The sequence below is a fragment of the Lampris incognitus genome, chromosome 2 (assembly GCF_029633865.1).
Source record: "Lampris incognitus isolate fLamInc1 chromosome 2, fLamInc1.hap2, whole genome shotgun sequence".
NCBI classification, from domain to species: Eukaryota; Metazoa; Chordata; class Actinopteri; order Lampriformes; family Lampridae; genus Lampris; species Lampris incognitus.
Window position 1 is genome coordinate 96,254,644 of NC_079212.1, and position 23,634 is coordinate 96,278,277.

General features: G+C 43.2%; 1 protein-coding gene across 1 annotated transcript in view; it reads right to left on the minus strand.

The window, feature by feature from the left end:
* Positions 1 to 23,119, minus strand: part of rad54l2 (RAD54 like 2) — a 33,039-nt gene extending 9,920 nt beyond the window's left edge. The window contains exons 1-11 of the mRNA XM_056274132.1: positions 22,949 to 23,119; positions 22,300 to 22,597; positions 22,057 to 22,193; positions 21,714 to 21,800; positions 21,260 to 21,492; positions 20,827 to 21,009; positions 20,581 to 20,714; positions 20,283 to 20,479; positions 18,933 to 19,275; positions 18,629 to 18,806; positions 18,226 to 18,456 (exon numbers count right to left, since the gene is read on the minus strand). Of these exons, the coding sequence (XP_056130107.1) occupies positions 18,226 to 18,456; positions 18,629 to 18,806; positions 18,933 to 19,275; positions 20,283 to 20,479; positions 20,581 to 20,714; positions 20,827 to 21,009; positions 21,260 to 21,492; positions 21,714 to 21,800; positions 22,057 to 22,193; positions 22,300 to 22,597; positions 22,949 to 23,075 (2,148 nt within the window). The 5' untranslated portion in view covers positions 23,076 to 23,119. The remainder of the gene's footprint in view (positions 1 to 18,225; positions 18,457 to 18,628; positions 18,807 to 18,932; positions 19,276 to 20,282; positions 20,480 to 20,580; positions 20,715 to 20,826; positions 21,010 to 21,259; positions 21,493 to 21,713; positions 21,801 to 22,056; positions 22,194 to 22,299; positions 22,598 to 22,948) is intronic.
* Between the last annotated feature and the right edge of the window lie 515 nt (positions 23,120 to 23,634).

A 23,634-nucleotide genomic window follows, 5' to 3' on the forward strand; every position in this document is an offset into this window, starting at 1 on the left:
CGTCCCTCTCAGGCTGTCTATGAGTGAGTGAGTGACCACAATTTGCGACACATAGCCCACGGCGGCAGTGGCACGGTGCCATGGTCAAAACAGACTAGTTGTGTCACAGTTAGGGAACAGAATCACCTGACAATCATAACAAAAAACGTCAACAGTAAATAGGACTAGGGCCAAGCCCTCACAAATGCATTGCTCAAGCAAGTAATTCCCTGATTCTTACCTTAAATCAGAAGTGACCACAGGGGCCTGGGGTCTTGTTTTGACATTCTGACTATTCATCCATTCCGTTCAAAAATACCGAATAAAACCACTGTTTTCTAACAATTTACCATTCACATACTGCATTAGCTAAATTGTTAGCTAGCCAACTCAGTGAAGAGAAGAACTTCAAGTGATGACGTGAACGGATGTGAAGTTTTTTCTTTTTTTTCGAGTGTGCCGCCACATGGATGGCCACAGCAAGAATAGACACAGCATTATGTTTATTATAGTGGAGACAAATGTTCAGAAACTGGAATGTAATGAGCGATAATAATAATAATAATAATAATCATTACAGGTGACACGGTGGTGCAGTGGTTAGCGCGGTCGCCTCACAGCAAGAAGGTCCTGGGTTTGAGCCCCAGGGTGGTCCAACCTTGGAGGTCGTCTTCTGTGTGGAGTTTGCATGTTTTACCCGTGTCTGCGTGGATTTCCTCTGGATGCTCCAGTTTCCTCCCACAGTCCAAAGACACGTAGGTCAGGTGAATCGGCCATACTAAATTGTCCCTAGGTGGGAATGTGTGTGTGTCGGCCCTGTGATGGACACCGTGTGTACACGGTGTCTCCCTGCCTGCTACCCACTGACTGCTGGGATAGGCTCCAGCATCCTGCGACCCTGGTTGGGATAAGCGGCTTGGATAATGGATAATGGATGGATAATCATTACTAGGGGTGGGACACTGTTGGCACCTCACGATTTGATTCGATTCCGATTCAGAGGGCTACAATGCGATTATAAACTATTATTGATGTATCTTCATGCATCAAAATTTTTGATTTCTATAAATGATTTATTTTTTCTCACTGTGTGACTACTTACTACTTTTAAAACGGCATATTTGTAATTATCCATCATTAAAATAAACAGATGAATTTACTTTCATTATCTTTTATTAATACAGTAAAAAACAGAAGAGATATGTCAACTGAAAGGTCGCATTTCCTAGCATTGCAAAGAACCAACAAGAAACAAAAGTGTGCCTGTAGCAGCATCCTTATTGTAAATTAATACAGGCTTCAGCAAGACTTCAGCAATCACTTGATAACATAAAAAGCTGCCCTCATTCACAAATAAATAATAAAGATGTCAACCGACATCCTTGTGTTATGGGCAATGAGCACAGAATCCCTCAGACAAAAAAAACCAAAACAAAACATTTTGCTGTACATTAAAATCAAAAACAGCTTTCCTACAAAAACAATATAGAATTCTGTACCAGCCCTCATACAAAACTAATGCTTTATGTGGAATATGTGGTAAAACAATAAATAATGGAGAAAATACAAATAATAGGCCACAATGAAATCATGGAAATGCATGGAAGTGCAACATAGCAAATGTGCTTAGCTGGTGAATGCTGGAATGTGTAAGTTTTTGTGTAATAACAGGAGTTGGTCTCCATGCTCCGGTGTAAATGTGCTCCGCTGAACAGTAACTACATCCCCTGCAGTAGAGAAGACTCTCACTGCAGAGACACTGGTGCCTGGAATACACAAGTATCTCTTTGCCAACTTGGAAATCAGAGGAAACATCACCTCATTCTTACTCCACCAACTGAGAGGGTCCTCAGAGAGAGGGAGAGGGGTGAAGCACAATAATAACTTGGTCACTTCCTCCTCAGCTCTGGCAGAGGCTGACATGAGCTGCTGAACTCTAGCATCTGCCCCAGCAGATTCACTAGCAGAGAAGATGAAGGCTTTCGTTTGGGAGCAGAGGGGCTTTGGTGTTGCTCCTCAGTCGTCTTGGGACGAGGGGTGTCCTCCTCACTCACTGTGTTGGTGCTCTGGGTTTTCCTCCTCTTCTTGCTCTCATCTCTTGCTGTAGATAAACACAATAAGAACAGGTAAACAGAACAACCTTGCATTTTTAAATCACAATGTCAATATCTCCAACCCAAACCACATTTGAACAAGATCATTAACCAAACACAAATTTACTTTTTCTATTCGATATAAAAAAAATTAAGCCCAAAGTGACATTTTACGTTTTACATTGATTTTTACATATAATAAAATGGCAGAATTACCTCTAGTGATGCAGCCTCAGCCATCATTCTTCCATAATTCTCCACTTTCGCCTCCTCAGAAAGGAAAGGCAGTCCCTTAAAATGTGGGTCAAGAGCAGAGGCTGTGTGAAGTGTTTCTCTCCTGCTCACTGGTGGACCTCTTGCTGAGGTCCCCGTTGATGGCCTGCTTTATCTCCCGGACCACTGATGACTCTCCAATACTGTCCTTTGTGTCCTGGATGAATTGAGCATGCAATCGGGCAATCAAACACTGTGGGGGTGCTCTCCTCTGATATGAGAGTAGTCGCATCATTCATTGGCTTTAGGGACTTAATAACGTCCTCTGCATTTGAGACATCTGCTTCACCGAGAGTGCAGAGGTCAGCCTCTCCTCTCCTCATCTGAGGAGAGAGTAAGGTGGCGCAGATCGTAGGTTGTTGCTCCAGAAACCTGTCAACCATCTCATAAGCACTGTTCCACCTGCAGCTGACGTCTGTTTTCAGCCTGTGACACGGCAGACCAAGTGGCTCCTGCTTCTCCTCAAGCTGGTGTTTTGCAGTGATGCTGTGGTGGAAAAACGTGGTAATAGTAGCCTTGATACAGTGGGCAACTTGAGCACTTGCTGAGATGCCAGATTTAGTGTGCGAAAACATCTCACATGTAGGAATTTACCCAGTTGAGCAGCAAAGGGCATGTTGGGGACGTTATCAGTCACTAAAACTACATCTTTGGGAGTGAACTGCCATTCTTCTGCTATATTCTGTAACAGCTCAGCCACATTTGCACTCGTGTGGCTCTCACACATTGCTCTTGTTTGGAGTACATGCGATACGAGCTGCCAGTCATCAGTAATAAAGTGCGCAGTTACGGTGACATAAGATTCTGTAGCAATGGATATCCACGCATGTTATTGCTATCGTACCCGCTTTCCTCAATGATTCCATGACTTTGGTTTTGGTTTCGTTGTAGAGGGTGGGTATCGCTGTGTTGGTGAAAAAACCGTCGAGATGGGATGTTGTATCTCGGCTCCAAAGTGTGCAGCATAGCGCCAAAGCCCTGGTTCTCAATGACTGAGTAGAGGCGCAAATCGTTGGCAATGAAAGTTGCGATCGACTTTGTGATTCACTTTGTCCTTTCCAAGTTTGGTGGAAGCTTTGCTATCACTTTTTCAATTGTTCTCTGGATGGCAGCAACTACAACCGGCTGTTTTTCCTCCAACTCCAGGTGGAAAAATGAAATATGGTTTATCATGTTTACTGTGTTTCCAAAATATTTTATTTTAGTTAGACACAACTTGCATACAGTGGGGCTCTTGTCCATGTCCATTTTCCCTTCAACTTCATAGAAGCCAAAATGCTTCCATATGCTGGTTTTTAACCCAGAGGGTGCCGGTCGGACTGTATCCAACTTTGGTTGCTCGCGCTCAGCCATCCTCACCAAAACTGACGAAGTAGCCTAGCTTAAAACGTAAACACGATGCACATGTTTTACGTTCGTTACATTTCACCATCCAGTTGGTTAAACGGCAGCCATAAGAAGCGTACAGCCGTCAAGAATTGACCTTCAAATTTCCGATTATTGCGTTTTCTGCATTGAGACAATCTTTTATGAGAGAATATCGATGATTCTAAGAATCGATTTTTCCCCTCACCCCTAATCATTATTTATTTATTTATATAGCGGTTTTCTAGACACCCAAAGCACTTCACGTTGACAGGGGTAACTCACTTCAAACACCACCAATGTATAGCACCAGCACCCACCTGGGTGATGCGCGGCAGCCATTTTGCGCCAGAACGCTCACCACACATCAGCTTGAGGTGAAGAGGGAGGAATCTCATCTCATCTCATTTCATCATCAGCCACTTCCCCAGGGTCGGGTCGCGGTGGCAGCAAGCTAAGTAGGACACTCCAGATGTCCCTCTCCCCAGCAACGCCCTCCAGCTCCTCCTGGGGGATCCCAAGGCATTCCCACGCCAGATTGAACATGTAGTCCCTTCAGTGAGTTCTGGGTCTACCCCGGGGTGTCCTCCCACTTGGATGTGCCCAGAAAACCTCCAAAGGAAGGTGCCAAGGAGGCATCCTAATCAGATGCCCGAACCACCTCAACTGGCTCCTTTCGATTTGAAAGAGCAGCGGCTCTACTCCGAGCTCCCTCCAGATGTCCGAGTTCCTAACCCTAGCTATAAGGCTGAGCCCAGACACCCTACGAAGGAAACTCAATTCAGCTGCTTGTATCCATGATCTCATTCTTTCGGTCACTACCCAAAGCTGATGACCGTAGGTGAGGGTTGGAACGAAAACTGACTGGTAAATTGAGAGCTTTGCCTTCCAGCTCAGCTCCCTCTTCACCACAACGGTCCAACACAACGTCCGCATTACTGCTGATGCTGCACCAATCCGCCTGTCAATCTCCCGCTCCATCCTACCCTCACTCACAAACAAAACCCCGAGATACCCTCCCTCTCCAAGGGAGGAATCATTGAGCCAATTACATGAGGTGATGATTAGGTGGCCAGATGGAGAATTTTGCCAGGACACCAGGGAACCCCCTACTCTTTGCGATAAGTGCCATGGGATCTTTAATGACCACAGTGAGTCAGGACCTCAGTTTAACATCTCATCCGAAGGATGGTATCTCCTAGAGCACTGTGTCCCCATCACTGCACTGGGAGTTGATGGTTTTGTTTTTTTTATTAGGACCAGTGGGAAGACTGCCCCGCACTGGCCCACCAACACCACTTTCAGCAACAACTCAAGTTTTCCTGGGAGGTCTCCCATCCAAGTATTAGCCAAGCCCATGCCTGCTTAGCTTTCATCATTTGGCAGAGCCAGGGCACATGTCGGTATGGCTGCCGGAATAAATAGAATACAACATACAACATTCGGAGGAGACATGTGTAGTCTGCAGCCCTCCCCGGATCGGCAGAGGGGTGGCGCAGCGACCGGGACGGCTCGGAAGAGTGGGGTAATTGGATGGGTACAACTGGGGAGAAAAAGGGGGGAAAATCCACAAAAAAAAAAGAAAAAGAAAAAAAAACTATCTTCAACCACTCTTCTGTTCATTTGTACAGCTGACGCTTCAACCACCGCAGGCCATGAGTGCAGAGAAGTTTATGTATTGGAAACCGTACAGGAGTTCACACGATAGGGAAGGTAGACGCAGGCACAAGAGGAGACAAGAGTTCAGCACACACACAAAAATGTATGGCCATTTTTTTTTTTTGCTTATGGGTAATGGTGGCCACTGATGACTGTCAGGGGGAAAAAAATGGTCACAAAATTAAAGAGATAGTCGCATTGGCGACCATTTTAGTCACCATCTGGAGCCCCAGAAAGTCTTACTTACTGGTTATTTGAGCCATTAAACAATGTGATTCAAAGCAGAGGGCTTAATCAGCTGCTAAAACCTACTCTATTAAATTAAGGTCTTGGGGCTGAATATTCAATCAGCTTTACCAATGTCAGCCCTGCTTTCTAAGGGATATATTTGACATTTTTGGTAGCATGCCTTTAAATCTCCCAAACTGGCCATGTTATACCCTAATGGAGCAGAATGTCACTATATTATTCCAGGGCTAGGTAACAATCTCAATCACATGAAGGCTGAGGCAAAAATGTCAGTCGATTCTGTGTTGGGTAATAGCGAATGTGAAAGTAGTTGTGATGACAAAGGAAGGCGAATATTAGAATTTTTCATCAATTTTAAATTGATTGTAAATAGGCCTAAATCAATAACTAAGTGAAGGGTCAATTCATTTTAATAATATTCCACTTTACAATTCTGTGGGCTTAATGTGAATTCCCTAGCACCATGCTTGTGCATTGATGGGGAAAAACACTGCTTGTTCTCACTTGAAAACATTCTTATTGAAAGGTAATCACTATATATATATAAAACTTTGTTAAAAGAAACACTCAATGGTAGGGAAAGTGCTCAACAAATAAGGAGCAAAATAATCCTTGCCTCACTGGATTTCATATATATTCAAGATTCTTGATTTGTTACGTCTCATTATAAAAGTATAAGAGAGTAAAATTCTTGAGTTTCGACTACTCAACACTGCAGCAACAATAGTAACTGAACAACACCAAAACAGAACAAAAAACAGCAACAATAATAGTGTGTGATGTATGTAAGGTGCTGTGTGTGGGTGTAAGGCCCTGCCCCAATAAACGTGTACACGTATGTGTATGTGTGTGTGTGTGTGTGTGTGTGTTTGTCTGCATATTCATGCATGTCTGTGTATGCCAAGCTACCTCTGTGTGTGTGTGTGTGTGTGTGTGTGTGTGTGTAAACTGACGATCTGCTTATATATACACTGCTCAAAAAAATAAAGGGAACACATAAGCAATGCAATGTAGCTCCAAGTCAATCACACTTTTGAGATATCAACCTGTCCAGTTAGGAAGCAACACTGATTTGTGAATCAATTTCACCTGTTGGTAAATTGTCTAATTTCCACCAGGTGGAAATTAGACAATTTGCAAGACAACCCCTATAAAAGGAATGGATTTGCAGGTGGTGGCCGCAGACCATTTGCCTGTTCTCATCTTTTCTGGCCGATCTTTGGTTAGTTTTTCATTTTGCTAGTGCCCTCACCACTAGAGGTGGCATGAGGCGGTATCTGCAACCTACAGAAGTTGCTCAGGTAGTGCAGCTCATCCAGGATGGCACATCAATGCGTGCTGTGGCAAGAAGATTTGATGTGTCTCCCAGCACAGTGTCCAGAGCATGGAGGAGGTACCAGGAGACAGGCCAGTACACCAGGAGACGTGGAGGGGGCCGCAGGAGGACAACAACCCCGCAGCAGGACCGCTATCTGGTCCTTTGTGCAAGGAGGAACAGGAGGAGCACTGCCGGAGCCCTACAAAACGACCTTCAACAGGCCACTAATGTGCAGGTTTCTGCTCAAACAGTGAGAAACAGAATGCATGAGGATGGTATGAGGGCCCGACGTCCACAATTGGGGCCTGTGCTCACAGCCCAACACCGTGCAGCCCGATTGACCTTTGCCAGAGAACATCTTGGTTGGCAGATTCGCCATTGGCGCCCTGTGCTCTTCACAGATGAGAGCAGGTTCACACTGAACACATGCGACAGACGTGAGAGAGTCTGGAGACGCTGTGGACAACGTTCTGCTGCCTGCAACATCCTCCAGCATGAGCGGTTTGGCGGTGGGTCAGTGATGGTCTGGGGAGGCATATCCTTGGAGGGCCGCACAGACCTCTACGTGCTAGCCAGAGGTACCATGACTGCCATTAGGTACCGGGATGAGATCCTCAGACCCATTGTCAGACCATATGCTGGTGCAGTGGGCCCTGGGTTCCTGCTCATGCATGACAATGCTCGTCCTCATGTGGCCAGAGTGTGTCAGCAGTTCCTGTATGTCGAGGGCATTGATGCTATGGACTGGCCTGCACGTTCCCCAGACCTGAATCCAATCGAGCACCTCTGGGACATCATGTCTCGTACCATCCGCCAACGCGATGTCACACCACAGACTGTCCAGGAGTTGACCGATGCCCTGATCCAGGTCTGGGAGGAGATTCCTCAGGAGACCATCCGTCGTCTCATCAGGAGCATGCCCAGATGTTGTAGGGAGTGCATACAGGCACGTGGAGGCCACACACACTACTGAGCCTCATTTTGAATCGTCTTGAAGAATTTCCACAGAAGTTGGATCAGCCTATGTTCTCATTTTCCACTTTGATTTTGAGTATGATTCTGAATCCAGACCTTAATGGGCTAATGATTTTGATTTCCATTGATCATTCTTAGGTTATTTTGCTCTAAACACATTCCTCTGTCTAATAAATGAAGATTTTCAGCTGGAATATTTCATTCATCGAGGTCTATATTGTGTTTTTTAGGTGTTCCCTTTATTTTTTTGAGCAGTGTATATACACTCACCGGCCACTTTATTAGGCACACCTGTCCAACTGCTCGTTAACGCAAATTTCTAATCAGCCAATCACATGGCAGCAACTCAATGCATTTAGGCATGTAGACATGGTCAAGACGATCTGCTGCAGTTCAAACCGAGCATCAGAATGGGGAAGAAAGGTGATTTAAGTGACTTTGAACGTGGCATGGTTGTTGGTGCCAGACGGGCTGGTCTGAGTATTTCAGAAACTGCTGATCTACTGGGATTTTCACGCACAACCATCTCTAGGGTTTATAGAGAATGGTCCGAAAAAGAGAAAATATCCAGTGAGCGGCAGTTCTGTGGGCGAAAATGCCTTGTTGATGCCAGAGGTCAGAGGAGAATGGCCAGACTGGTTCGAGCTGATAGAAAGGCAACAGTAACTCAAATAACCACTCATTACAACCGAGGTATGCAGAAGAGCATCTCTGAACGCACAACACGTCGAACCTTGAGGCAGATGGGCTACAGCAGCAGAAGACCACACCGGGTGCCACTCCTGTCAGCTAAGAACAGGAAACTGAGGCTACAATTCGCACAGGCTCACCAAAATTGGACAATAGAAGATTGATCCCGCCTTGTATCAACGGTTCAGGCTGGTGGTGGTGGTGTAATGGTGTGGGGGATATTTTCTTGGCACAATTTGGGCCCCTCAGTACCAATTGAGCATCGTGTCAACGCCACAGCCTACCTGAGTATTGTTGCTGACCATGTCCATCCCTTTATGACCACAGTGTTCCCATCTTCTGATGGCTACTTCCAGCAGGATAACGTGCCATGTCATAAAGCTCGAATCATCTCAGACTGGTTTCTTAAACATGACAATGAGTTCAATGTACTCAAATGGCCTCCACAGTCACCAGATCTCAATCCAGTAGAGCACCTTTGGGATGTGGTGGACCGGGAGATTCGCATCATGGATGTGCAGCCGACAAATCTGCAGCAACTGCGTGATGCTATCATGTCAATATGGACCAAACTCTCTGAGGAATGTTTCCAGTACCTTGTTGAATCTATGCCACGAAGGATTAAGGCAGTTCTGAAGGCAAAAGGGGGTCCAACCCGGTACTAGCAAGGTGTACCTAATAAAGTGGCCAGTGAGTGTGTGTGTGTATATATATATATATATATATATATATATATATATAGATATATAGATAGATAGATATAGATAGATAGATATAGATATATAGATACGTATGTATAGATATGTATGTATGTATGTATGTATGTAGGAAAAAACTCTTAATAAAAAACTTTTTTCCCATGTCTATATTGATATTCCGCTCCTCATTTGTTGAGCACTTTTATCAAGACCATTGACGGTTTCCAGAAAAAAAACAAAACGTTATACATACATACATATATTTATATGTATGTATGTACAGTTTGAGTTATGTATGTGTTATGTATAACTCAGAGTTTGGGTTATGTATATATATATGTATGTATGACCTGTAAAATATGGTTAACGCACACTATATAGACCCTTTTACAGCCTACGTCATCAAAAGTATGCATGCGCATTTAGGCAATGGAAGTGAAATGCTACCCCCAAGTCTCCCATTCATCCACGGATTCGGAAGAGGACATTACAAAGTTTATTCAGAAGTATAACCAGCATCAAAATGTCCGGTTGTTGTGCGTTTGGCTGTATGAATCGCTACTCTACCAACAGCGGACTGAAGTTTTACCGAATTCCGACGGGATCACAGCCATTTCAGAGCAACCGGAGGCGCCTGTGGTTGCAAGCCATCAAACGTGTTGATGAAAACTGGACTGAGGACACGATCCAAAATGCTGGCGTTTGCAGTGGCCATTTTATATCAGGTAAGTTATCTATCTACTCTTTGGTTTCACTGGAATGCCTGGTTTAGATGGAGACTAATATCTAAAATAACCGATATGCAGCGTTAGCTGGTATTATTTGGCTAATGTGGTGTGTCTGGCTATTTACAGGCGAGGCGTCACTGGACTCACAGAATCCTGATTTTGTGCCCTCTGTGTTTAAGTACACAAAACAAAGTCAGAACCCCGAGGCAAAGCTGGAAAGGTAAGAATAATTAGGCCTAACACTTCCTAATTGTTTTAGAATTACTTTTTCCCTCTTTCATTTCATGCTATTCAGTGCACTTTGGAGCTTGCAGCTGCTGGCTTTGAGAAAATGGGGCTGTATTACAAATATTTCCGTGTTAAGTTTAAAGTGAAGATAGGGATGTCTAAGATAGGATTTTTCTCCAGTTGGTATTAAGCAAATCATAACCTAATATCTAATCATAACCAAACAGATAAGATAGGATCTGCAAGTTAGTTAATTTCCTGTAATATGGCCTCTGATCCGTATTTCTGTTCATTAATTTAAGCTTTTTTATGTTAAGGTACCATAGGAAAAGGAGACGAGATGAAAGGGTTTACACTCCACCAAATCAGCCTGCTCCTTCTGAAACTCCAGGACAAGTCAGCAGCATGGATCACTGTCCTGGTAAGGATATATTTTTGTTGTGCAAACAACCCATTTGTTGTGAGCTTGTGCCGGCATATCCTAACTGTTCGCTTTTCTGTTAAAGCTGAAGAGGACATCCCAGTCCCAAGGGCGGAATATGATGAGCTGAACCTGAGGTACACTCAGCTTCAGAATGACTATGTCAACCTGCAGCAGGAGTGTGAAAAACTACGGGCTGAAAATAAGAAGCTTAAAGAGGAGCTGCAAAACTCTACGTTTTCCTATGCCACTATTAAGTTCAACACGGGACAACTGATTTTTTTCACAGGACTTACCTCCATTATCTTTGACTGGCTGTGTGCAAAAATAACAGACAGCGTAGAAAGAATTAGCCAAAACCTCTCTCTACAGGATCATCTATTGGTTGTGCTAATGAAATTAAGGCTGGGCCTAACTAATACTGATTTAGCCTATAGATTTAAGGTATCAAAAACCACCTTATCAAATATTTGTCGGAGCTGGATACCTGCTATGGCCATAGTCCTCAAGCCACTCATTAAATGGCCAAGTAAGGGAGCTATACTAAAGAACATGCCTAAAATCTTCAAGCGAAACTTTAAAAGATGCCGGTGCATAATAGATTGCATGGAGGTTTTCATTGCTAGACCCAGTAATCTGACTGCCAGGGCCCAGACATGGTCAAATTATAAACACACCAACACCATTAAATATTTGATTGGCATCACTCCAGCTGGAGCAATTTCATTTCTGTCCCCTGGTTGGGGTGGGCGGGTTTCTGACGAGCAGATAACAAAGGAATCAGGGTTTTTGGAACTTTTGGAACATAACGATGAGATCCTGGCAGATAGGGGATTTCTAATCCAAGATGAACTTGCAGCTCATGGTGCCACCCTTCGTACACCTCATTTCACAAAAGGAAAAAAGCAACTCTCTGCACAGGAGGTGGACTCATGGAGACAACTGTCTCGTGTAAGAATACATGTGGAACGAGTAATTGGACGATGGAAGAACTTTAAGATTGTGCAGACAGTAATTCCAGTGTCACATGTTAACATTCTCGATGATGTTGTGATAGTGTGTGGCGCTCTCACAAACCTCTGCAAAAGTGTTGTTCCCAAAAAATTAAAAAAAATGAGTAAATTCCATCATTCATATGTTGCCATTTCACAAACAGCACTGCACTGTGAATTGTCAGAACATGTAACATTGTTTTTGTTTTCCTCTCAAAATAATTTAGAACTGCAACTATTAATTGAGAGCTGTTATTAAATATACATTTTGACAACACCTTGATCTAAGAAAAATTGTGCGAATTCTCTGCTTTTAGCCTCTTAAATGTGAATATTTCTCTGGTTTTTCCCTCCTCTGTGACAGTAAACTGAATCTTTGTGTTGTGCACAAAACAACATTTCAGGATGTGATCGTGGCCTTTGAAAAACACTGATGAACATTTAATCATCTTTTTCAGACATTTTGGCGACTAAACAACTACCGTAATCAATTAATCCAGAAGCTAATCAACAGAAAAAAGAAAACAATTGGCTGTGAGGACGTAGTTCTCGGGTTTGTTTATGATGACCCATGCCTCATACATAGCCGTCTTGTGTCCTTGTCTTTGACTTGGCAAGACCTCGGATTTCAGGACACAAAACTCAGAGTCTATGTCATGGTATTTTGCATTTTATACGTGACCACAGACAACATAGTTGTAACCATCCAGTGACTTGTATGCCCGCAACTTCTCTCTTGTGTATATGTTCGGTTTCTCCACCAAATATGTATATATATCTGGCCACTGGATATTAGACCACTTAGTAACGTCTTCCACCCACTCAGTAATACCACATGGATCTGGAGGTCGGTTGCCGTTCACCAAAGTTAATTTATTCAGGTAACTTTAACGATCTTTTGTCGTTAATCCCCTTGCATAGTTTGACAAAATAGCTAACTCCGCCATACTTCCGTTGCCTAAATGGGCGCGCATCCACACCTACGTCATCACTGTTTACAAACTGTAAAAGAGTCTATATGTATACTTTTTTCTACTGTATATCCTGTATCTTGTTTCTGTTGTTACTACATTTACCAGGACGCTTTGTAGTGTAAAGATTCCCGCTGTTACGGCGGTATTTTGTAATGAGCCCATCATTTAATGTGTTTTTTATTTGAATTTTGTAAAGAGCCAATCATAATTTGTTAATCCACTCTTGCCGCGAAATCGCGGAGAAATCTAAGAAGTCTGAGTTTGCCCTCTGAAGAGAGAGGTTACTTCCTGTGCTGCTCTGTGTCACAGCTGGTTTTGTGGAGACCAAGAATAACGTATATTCGTGTACATAGGCCCGCAAGTGTAAAACAGCATTGGTCAATCAGATCATCCTTACTTCTCGTGCGTTTTCTTGTTCTGTGATATTGAGTTTAGCAGTGATTATTTGAGTGCTAAACTCAATATCACAGACCAGCTATGTTATATGGTTTGGAGACAGTGGCACTGACTAAAAGACAGGAGGCGGAGCTGGAGGTGGCAGAGTTGAAGATGCTAAGATTTTCACTGGGAGTAACGAAGAAAGACAGGATTAGGAACGATTATATTAGAGAGACCGCTCAGGTTGGACGGTTTGGAGACAAAGCAAGAGAGGCAAGATTGAGATGGCTTGGACATGTGTGGAGGAGAGATGCTGAGTATATTGGGAGAAGGATGCTGAATATGGAGCTGCCAGGGAAGAGGAGAAGAGGAAGGCCAAAGAGGAGGTTTATGGATGTGGTGAGGGAAGACATGCAGGTGGCTGGTGTGACAGAGAAAGACGCAGAAGACAGGAAGAAATGGAAACGGATGATCCGCTGTGGTGACCCCAAACGGGAGCAGCCGAAAGTAGTAGTAGTAGTAGTAGTAGTGATTATTTGAGTAACGCTAGTTAGCTAGCTACTAGTGTTAGCTGACACTACATGTTAGCCACTGCTGGACCCTGACAACTTTGCTAGCCGCTGTGAGCTAGCTCTGTTTCCCGTCAGAGGGATCTTCTAATTTCGTGAGGAGGAGCGGACTGTGACGGGCTTGATCGCCTGCTTGGTGGCAGTATTTCAGTGGACTTGCTTCGGCTGCTAGCCAGTAGGCAACTGGAGGGTAACGGTTCCCAGTCTCGTCGAAGCACTTGCGAGTAAACCTACACTTGCACTGACAGACGCACACACGGTTTGCACACTGAACTCCAGCGATTGAGGTGGACGCGCATTGTGGCCAGGGGCTGAGAGTGCTCGACTCAGGGAGCTGACATCGGTCCGAGGAGCGGGCGGTTGAAGTTGCCTCGGTGCATCGACGGACCCCAACGGCAAGTGCTTGGTTTATATTAACTACAGTACTTTGTGGTTTTGCTGACGTGATTGTTGAAACTGTTTATATACACTGTAAATCAATCTTGATTAATCTTTTTTAGCAGCTTTATACATTTTATTTGTTTAATCACACTGGTTAATGGTTGTAGGCTGCAGCCAGATAAGGGTTAAGCTTTAGTTTTGGGGGATGACTGAAGTCAAGTACAATAAGGGAGTTGATTTGTTTTTTTTCTGTTTTATTTTTGGTTTATTTTATATCACTTTAAGATAGAGAGAGCCACTTTACCACCTGGGGGTGAACATTGGCATAGCTCTCAAGTCTCACACATTGGGCGTGAGACTCACGCATTGAGGCCCCATCTCACGGTCTCATGAATAGGCTCCAAAATCTCACGCATTCCATCCAGAACTCGTTAGCTGCACACATAGCGAGGGAAAAAGCTCTATAAATAGCTTAACGAAATAGCCTATACTTTAGTTTATTACTTGGTTTGATTTGATTTGTTCATGTCAGAAATACATGAACAAGGTAAAATCTAATTGGTCGAGTATTACTACATCTAATTGGTTGAGTGTTACTTTAGCCAATCAGACACGTTCCTCGATCTTGCTCAACGGCGGGTTTACAGCTTGTGCCGCTTGATGTTTGCGGCAGTTAACAAAAATGCCGAAACCAAAGTTAAGCGGTGTGCACACATATAAACCAGATTCAACAGTGAATAGATAAAGTCATCTCCTCAATATGGATGCATTCATCGAGACAAACTGAACGTCTACAAATTTTTCTGTGACATTTGCAAAAGATCTCTAAGCTGTGCTCACCAAGGACAGACAGATGTTGAACGTCACATCAATGGCAAGGAGCACAGAGAGAAGAAACAAGCCATGGTGGGCATGGCTTCGTTGCAAACCTTCTTTTTACCAAACGCTTCACCATTGCAAGAGAAGATTGGAACACAAGTTACCAATTGCCACAGCAAACCACATCAGGCCTTTAGTCATAGCTGCCTTTCCAGACAGTGAAATCTCTAAAGGTTATGCCTCCGTTGCGACAAAGACATCCTGTATAATTAATGATGCACAAGCAGGATAAGGGTTCGGATAATGGATGGATGGATAACACCACATTTCCTTGCACCTACTATTGCATCAATGAAAGAAGGTCCATATTCAATGGACATGGATGGGAGCAACGACTCTGGTCTCAAACAAATGAACCCCGTGACTGTACGGCTCTTTGACATAAAGTGTCACACTTGAGTTTTGCACGAGTTTTTGAACATGTGCTCTACAAATGCGGGAGATGCTGAGACACTTTACTCCAAAGTCAACAATGTAATGACAGAACATGGCATCCCCTGAAGTAATTGCATTTCTTTTGTAATGGACAACGCATCCGTCAACATGGGGGGCTGCAATTCAGTGAAAACCAGGCTTCTGCGGGAAAATCCAGACATCTATGTAGTAGGATGACCTTGTCATATCATTCATAATGCAGCTAAGAAAGGGGGTAGTGGGCTTGAGGGAGTGCAGGAATAAGGAGATGGAGATCGAGTCAAGTCAATTCCGTTTACTCGCCACACAAAACGACACCAATACAGCACAATCTCTTTCGGCAACCAGCTAACCGCTAGGCTGCTGCAAACATGGCTCCACCCCGGAAACTCTAAGCAGCGCCTACGTCAGCACTCTGAATGTCTGCCTTAAAGGAGCCGCAGCCCCTGGTGAATCTACCCTCAACTGTGTATCACCACAGGCTTACTAAGTGCATAGTGTTTGCTGTTGACGATTTACTTATTGATCTGTTCTATTACTTTGACAAGTCAAGTAAGAGGAAGAACAAGTTAGCTATCTATTGCAAATTTTGTGATGTTGGATACAGAGCCGTTCTCAAACACGTCTCAACTCGCTGGCTGAGTTTGCAAACTGCGATTGAAAGGGTCCTAAAGCAGTTTCCTGCCCTGAAAAGTTACTTTGCCTCTACGAATAGCCCAGTGCAAAACCCACGATTCAAAAGACTATGTAACAACTTCCAAAATCATGTCTGAAGTGTATCTACTCTTTTACCAGGCTGTATTGCTGTCATTCACTGAATTGAACTTATTTTTTCAACGTGAGGACCCCTGCATTCATGTCATGCACAGTCAGATGGAAGATGTGCTCAAAAAATTGATGCAGAAATTTATTGATCCTGTAGAATTACAGAAACATAGCAATGCAATGCACATAAACTGCAGTAAGGTCAAGCCAAACAAGCAGATATTCATTGGCTTTATAACTCAGTGCAAGCTGTGAAATCTGATTGAAAATGGTGACATCGGTAACACAGATGTCAGTAAGTTCTACAGTGCTGTGATCTCTTTCTACGTGGCAACTGTATCTCAAGAAAAACTTTCCACTAAGCGATGAGCTGTTGTCATACAGTCAATTCATTGACTTTGATCACCGGGCCTTACATGGTTTTGAGAGTGTGCAGTTCATCGCACACAAATCCAAGATGCATCTACAGTGGGATGACAGAGCCATTGACAAGCTGTGGGAGGAATTTATGGACTATCAAAGTTTGCAAAAAGAAGAAATTCCACAGCATGTGTGGAACGACGCAGCGATCAAGCTGGAAACTAAAGATGGTAGCACCATCACAGTGTACCATCGGATGGATGTGGTATGGGCTTTTCTATCTCAAGTAAAAGTGCCAGGATCTGCTATTAATCGATTTGGTCGCCTATCGCAACTAGCTCACTTGTTGCTTGTGATTCCTCACAGCAATGCGGATGAGGAGACTTTTCAGTCTAGTCCATAAAAACAAAACTGACTTCAGAGCCAGCCTTGAAATGGACAGAACACTCAGCTCAGTGATTATGGTCAAAGTCACAACAAGAACCCCTGTTTTAAATTTGCACCCGATCAAGAATTTTTGAAAAGGCTAAGAAGGTGACCTGGGAATATAACCCAAAAAGCTCGACCACAGCAACAGCATCCACTTCAGCGTCCACGCAGCCCTCCTTATTACATATCATGTAAACAACTCAGCTTTGTTACTCTGCTGCTATAGCTTATTTACTTGGCCATTGTATGTTGTGCAGCACGAAGGACACCTTGCGGTCATATGTTGGTACTGTGCGTTGTGGTTGTACAGTGGGCGTGCTCCGTCTATGATGCAGTTTTCTCTGAATGTATGGACTGTTTTATTGTCTAAATGTTTCTGTAGAATATGTTAATATAAAAATACATAATAATAATAATTGTATTCTTCGTTTTTTGTTAAGAAAACAAATAAATAATTAAATAAATAAATGTATTCTTCGCTTTTGACCGCCCTGTCTGTCCGTCCATCTGTCCGTCAACAAATCTCACACATTGGACTACTGTAAACTTGAGAGCTATGCATTGGTTTCACCCTCTGCTCTAAAATATATCTCATTGTTTGATTTATTTTATTTCATTTTATTTTATTAACTATAACTATTAGTAATTGATAAATAATGTATTCTATTTAATTATATCTTGGGTGCATTGGCTGCTCATTTTAACGGTTAAGAGCGCTGGTTCAATGTGCTTAGTAATATAGAACACCACTGGTGCATTACACCTTTTATTACAGGCATCACAGGCTTGATCAGCAATTGTGCACACACCTATAGGGTAATAGGTATCAATTACCAGTGTTAGAATATTTCTAACTTAAATTCTGGGGAAATACATAGTATACTAACTTAACTGTGGGTGTAGTATTTCTGCAGTGAAGGTACCGCGCTACTTAATGTGTTACATTTCCATTCAAGTTTTCTTGTTATACTTTTCAGTCACATGTAATAGTTATCTATTGTAATAATAACACTAGCCTAGTGACATTTACGGGTAGACAGGAATTATCGCCATCTCACCATCAACCGCTGAGAACCTAGGATCCTGTTTTGTTTACTATGAGTGTGACTCCTGTGTGTATTATAACACCAGGTAACAAGGGGTTACATTTATATATATGTATAGCATTTTTTCTTTTCCGGAAACCGTCAATAGTGTTGATAAAAGTGCTCAACAAATGAGGAGTGGAATATCAATATAGATATAGGAAAAAAAACAAACTTTTAATACATAGCAGTGTATGCTATGTACTGCTACGTATTAAAAGTTTTTTTCCTACACATATGTAATCCAGACACATTCAAACTGACAAAGAGGAAAACTTAAAAATTTCTAATTAGTGTGCAAGAGATGGCTTCTCATGACATACCCATTCATAGGTGATGACTTGATTGGCTCTATCCTGAATGGGGTTAAGCCCAGGCAAAGGGGTGTTGACCTTGCTGTTGGTGGAGTCAGCTACTTTGGCTTTGAGGCCACTACCAGGGGCAGGGCAGCGCGGATTGGATGCAGATGTGATGTCATCAAGGTCCAGGTCCTGCTCGCTGGCCTGGTTCTCCTTCTGTAGTGTTTCATACAAGACGTCAGGGTGGTTCCAAATCTAGACAGATCAGAAAATGAGACAAAAACCTTGTTTAAAGAATATGAAATGACATCTTAAACAGTATCACCAAAACCTGTCTTCTTGAAAGTTTGGGCATTGCAGGCGGACCAATCTGAGTGAAGAGCAAAAAACGATGAACCCTGAGAAGGTGTAAAGCAAGCAGTGTCACCTTGCAGCAAACACAGAAGGCCTTGAGGGGGTTGAGGCCAAGCCAGCCACTGTTTCCAGCCTCTCGGAAGCGGTTCATGAACTCGGTGTAGAGTGCCCTCTGGATAGGGGACAGCCGCACCAAGATCACATGCTCCTCCTTCAATGGAAGTTGATCTCGCAGCACATCATGACCACGTCTGAAACCCAGCAAAAAAGCCATTGATAATCAAGACTAGTGTAGAACATTCAACAAAGGAGAGGCAACTGCAATTTTCCTGACGTCTTGCCCATTTCCAAATCCAGCGTGTTGAAGGCATGCTCACCTCTGGACAAAGCCCTCCAACAGGCTGTGCAGCACATGGCTGCGGTAGCGCATGAGGCGGACATCTTGAGGCGTGCTGTCCACGCACTGCCCATTCAAAATTGGACGTTCAAACATGTTGCTGAACTCTTGTCGAGTTCCCAGGAAGTCAGGCCTAACAAAGTCCACCATGCACCAGTACTCAATAAGGTTGTTCTGGAGTGGGTACCCTGTCAGAACAACCCGTCTCCGTGACCGAATGCTCTTTAGGGCCTGTGATGTGTTGGCATGACAGTTTTTAATACGGTGACCCTCATCACAGATCACCACATCTGGGCCTGGCCGTGCAATGGCCTTTTCAATACCTTTACAGAAGAGACAAGAAATAGAAGCAAAAAATTAAAAAATTATTGTACCAAGATACACACACACCCACTCAGATACTCATTCTTCTTTTACCCAAACTGGGGTTCATATTCAACCAGGGTTAACCCCAACCCCTGTATATTGTATATGTAAATTCTATGCATCTTTATTATTCTATATATATTTTCTGTGCAACTGTTCTCATGTAAAGCACATTGGACTTGCCCTATATGAGACAGAATTGTCAACTCGTTACACTCCATTTCCATCTTCAGTCTGACATTGCCTCCACGCTAACCGATTTCCGTGAGGGAGGGGGATTAAATTTTCCCTAACCAATCATTAGAGACCAACGTACCCGCCTTGCTGGGTTTTAAGAGTGGAATGGAACAAAGTAAAAACAAACAATGATGTGGGGCGATATTGAGAAGACATGCCGTCTATGTAAAATAAATTTGTTAATCAAGGGGGTTCTATTAAATTCAAGAATATTATTCAGGAGCCCAAATGCGAAAGAGAGGCCATTATGTGAATGTTTCCGAGCTGTTGGGATCATTTTCCCATATTGAAAATAGCTTGACAACCGTGTTAGTCCCACCCATGGTGCTGATTAGCTAATCGTTAGTCCCCCCCACAGCGCTCATTAGATAATCGCTTTTTCAACTGAGAAACCGCTGTTTTAATGTCATGCCAGACCACCAGAATCAGTCAACTCAGTGGAGTGGGCGAATTCAAAGGTCTGGACCCAGGCAAACATCGCACTACATTTTTAGGTATAAGATGTCCTAAATGAATTAAGTTTGACTGAAAAAATGCCTTAAGTCTTGTTCACAATTCAGTTTTCTTTTTATGGAAAAAGCAGTGCCCCATTCGCATTTTGTGCTTATACTGAAAAGTGTAGCAACAAATAAATTAATCCCTACCAAACTATTCACGGCACACTAACATAAAGAGTGCCATTTTAATATGGACTACTTCAGACATTATGTCCCTGGTCTTTGCTGACCTTTCATAAGCTCTTGTTGTCTATCCTCCTCATCCAAGTCAATGATGATTGGCCCTGCAGGCTTTTTGGACTTCCTCTTCTTACTCATGACAAAGCTCTTCTTCAAGGACAGCAGGCGGTACATCTCGTAACCCATGAGCAGCACCCCACCATCTCTGGACCACTCTTCAACAACCTTAGCCCTGGCCACCGTTGTTCTAAAGGTTGAAGATACAGTGTGAATGACAAATCATGTTTGACACTGAATGAGCAACCTTACAAATGGTTATTGAGACACACAATATGGTACGTTACATACTTGTGCTCATCATTAAGAATATGAACTTTAAATGTCCGGCCTGCGACAAATGCAGGGTCAGTGTCAGAGGAAAGAGTTTCTTGGGGTGGAAGCCAGAGGTTAAACTCAGTCAGCCAGTTCTGAAGTGTGTTCACCTAGCAATGAAGGGAGTTAATTGTTAAATTTAGTCAAATTTACATCAGATAAACATGCAGCTATGTGGAAAAATACACAAATCACTTGCTGTAAAATACACAAAATACTCACAGGGACAATGGCCAGCACAGTGTGTGCCCCAGTGTACTTCAGCAGAATATCAATAAAAGAAATGACCTGAAGGGTCTTGCCCAATCCCATGCTGTGTGCCAGTATACAACCAAAACCACTACTGGTCTTATACCTCTCCAGAGACTCAATTAGGTTATCATACAGAAACCGGATTCCCCCAATCTTGAAAAAGAAAGAAAGGAAGGAAATTGAAAGTTAAACAATTGCAGGTCTATTCTAAAGAGAGAAAAAAGAAAACTTGGAATTGATGGCACTCCAAAAACAACACAAAAATCTCACAAAATAGGGTGGGACCTGTTTTCAATAAAACCACATTTTAGAGAAAAACAGCACAAGCATGTGTACATGAGAGAGACACAGAGAGAGAGAGAGCGAGAGAGAGCATGAGAGAGAAACATATTGTGACCTATACCTGGTGAGGTTTGACAGCCCTGGCCAGTTGCGGGGCAAGGTAAAGATCTTCCTCCTCTGCAGGATGATTGATGTTGACCAGCACTCTACCTTGGGCATCGCGCTGGTTCAGTGCATCATTTATGTGTGCGCCACTGCTCTCCTCTGTCCCAGCAGTACCTTCAGCATCCTCGTCGGCTGACTCGCTGCTAATTTGCAGAGCATCCTCATCCCCGGAACTGAGCTCAATTACATCTGTGTAAACGTTGGAGAAATGATAACTGTGAGAGAGCATGCTCAAAAACTATATAGGGTAAGAAATAAATAATAAAAAAAAATGACATTACAAAAGGAAAGTTTATCCTCAAAAAATATCACTTATATCTGGGATGTCTCCTGCTAGTGGATTTTGCATTTTTAAACAAAGTAAAGCATAAAGTGATTCAGAAGAGCATCTCTCTCTCTCTCGAGCTTACCATCTCTGATAGCTCGCACAGGCAGGTTAGCCTCCTCTTTTTCATCATCTTCACCACTGCTATCCAGGCAGATGACATCCTGCTTGCCTAGGAGAACAGGTACCACTTGAGATAGCTCCCCAAACCTTGACAGAGGTTCCGCTGTTAGATGATGTTGTGGGAAAGGATGGGTAAAGATAACCCAGGGTAAAGCAAAACAGGGTATGGACAGAAAGAAAGTTATTTTCAAGAGTGGGACTCGATCTGAGAAAAATCTGATAGTGTGGGATGCCGTCTTTACGTGAATATCAAACAAAGAAATAAATTTTGCCATTTGCAGCTTTGCTGCCAGATAGAAGCTCACCTAAGTGAGACTCTGTTACAGGTAGGGCTGGTGTAGGGAAGTCCTTCCTCTGCTGCTCCAGACGTTTCCGCCTCTCCAGTTCTTCCTGTTGGGCAGCCTTGGTCCCAGCCTCTAACTGATGCTCTTTCAACAGTTTTCTGTAAATAGAGAGGAAGAGGAGGGAGTCAGGCTGTGTCAAATATAAAAATAAATACAAGTTTGGGTACATATATTAGACAGTTAAGATCAAATGGATGAGTGTACCTGATATTCTTTCTCATGTGTGCAGGTTTAGATGGCTTTGAGGGTTTAGAGCCTTTTGAGGACTTGGAGGACTTGAGCGATTTAGAGGCTCTCTGTTTCTTAGTCTTGCCGACAGGGCTCAAGCTCTCAGGGCTGGCTGGAGGCTGAGAACGAGAAGCAGGTCTGGAGGGAGCCCTCGAGGAAGGGCGGGACGCAGGCTGAGATGGAGAATCAGGGGAAGGCTCTCCGGAGGTAGCTGAAAGGGAGTCACCGCCATCGTGAGTTGTCTCTGCATTGTCCTGGGCACTCCCAGATTGGCCTGTTAAAGACAGACGGCACAAACTGAAGTAATGACATGTATATCAAAATCTACTTATATATCTAACAACTATCGTTAGGTGAGCAACAAGAATGGCAGAGCTCTGTTGTGCTGAGTGAAACTGCTAGGGCAACAGAACACAGCATTCTGATGTCCTTTGGCAATTGAGATTTGGATGAAACAACAAGAGTATAACATTCAAAAAGCTTATGTTTACTGCTAATAAGGCAAGTTAACCCACTATTTCACGAGATACAACTAACTTGTCTGTAATGTTTGCCTACCTGTAGATATAATAAGACTGTCTTAGTGAAATGCACATTATTATGACAAACGTTTTTCATAACTTACCAACTGTATCATCGTCTTCATCATCGTCAACATCTTCCTCCAGCTCATCTCCCTCATTTTCCAAATCCTCCTCTTCACTGTTAAGGCTATGCTCTAGGTCACTTTCTGAACTCGCCTCTTCAGACATGGCGTCCAATGCGGCTCCAGGAGTATTACCTACACATCCTCATCAGGCGCCCTGAAACACGAGCAGTCACATCTTTACATTACTGTATTGAATACACAAGTCTGTAATTCTTCCTGCCAATCAATTTTACAAATTTGCCACGCCAAATATTAATAGAGGTAGTGCTTTCAAAACGAAGTAACCTAGTTTGGTTTGAGATGAGGCAATGTGAGAAGGGATTCAGGTAGAGTGAAGAGGGGTAAATAGAGTGCGTGTGGAAGTGTCCTTGAGCAAGACGCTGAACCCCCCCAACTGCTCGTGATGAGCAGATTGGCTCTTTGCGCGGCTGCCTCAGCCACCAGTGTATAAACGTGTGTAAATTGGTGGTGAATGTGAGGCATACATTGTAAAAAAATAAAATAAAATAAAAAAAAAGGCTTTGAGTGGTTGGTAGGCTAGAAAAGCGCTAGTTCAAATGCAGTCCATTGTTAATAACGCAAAACCCATTTTCAAGGATCGTTGAAATAAAACGCAGGTTGATTTGACACAAGTGGAAAACAAATCCTCTCGATCAAGCTCG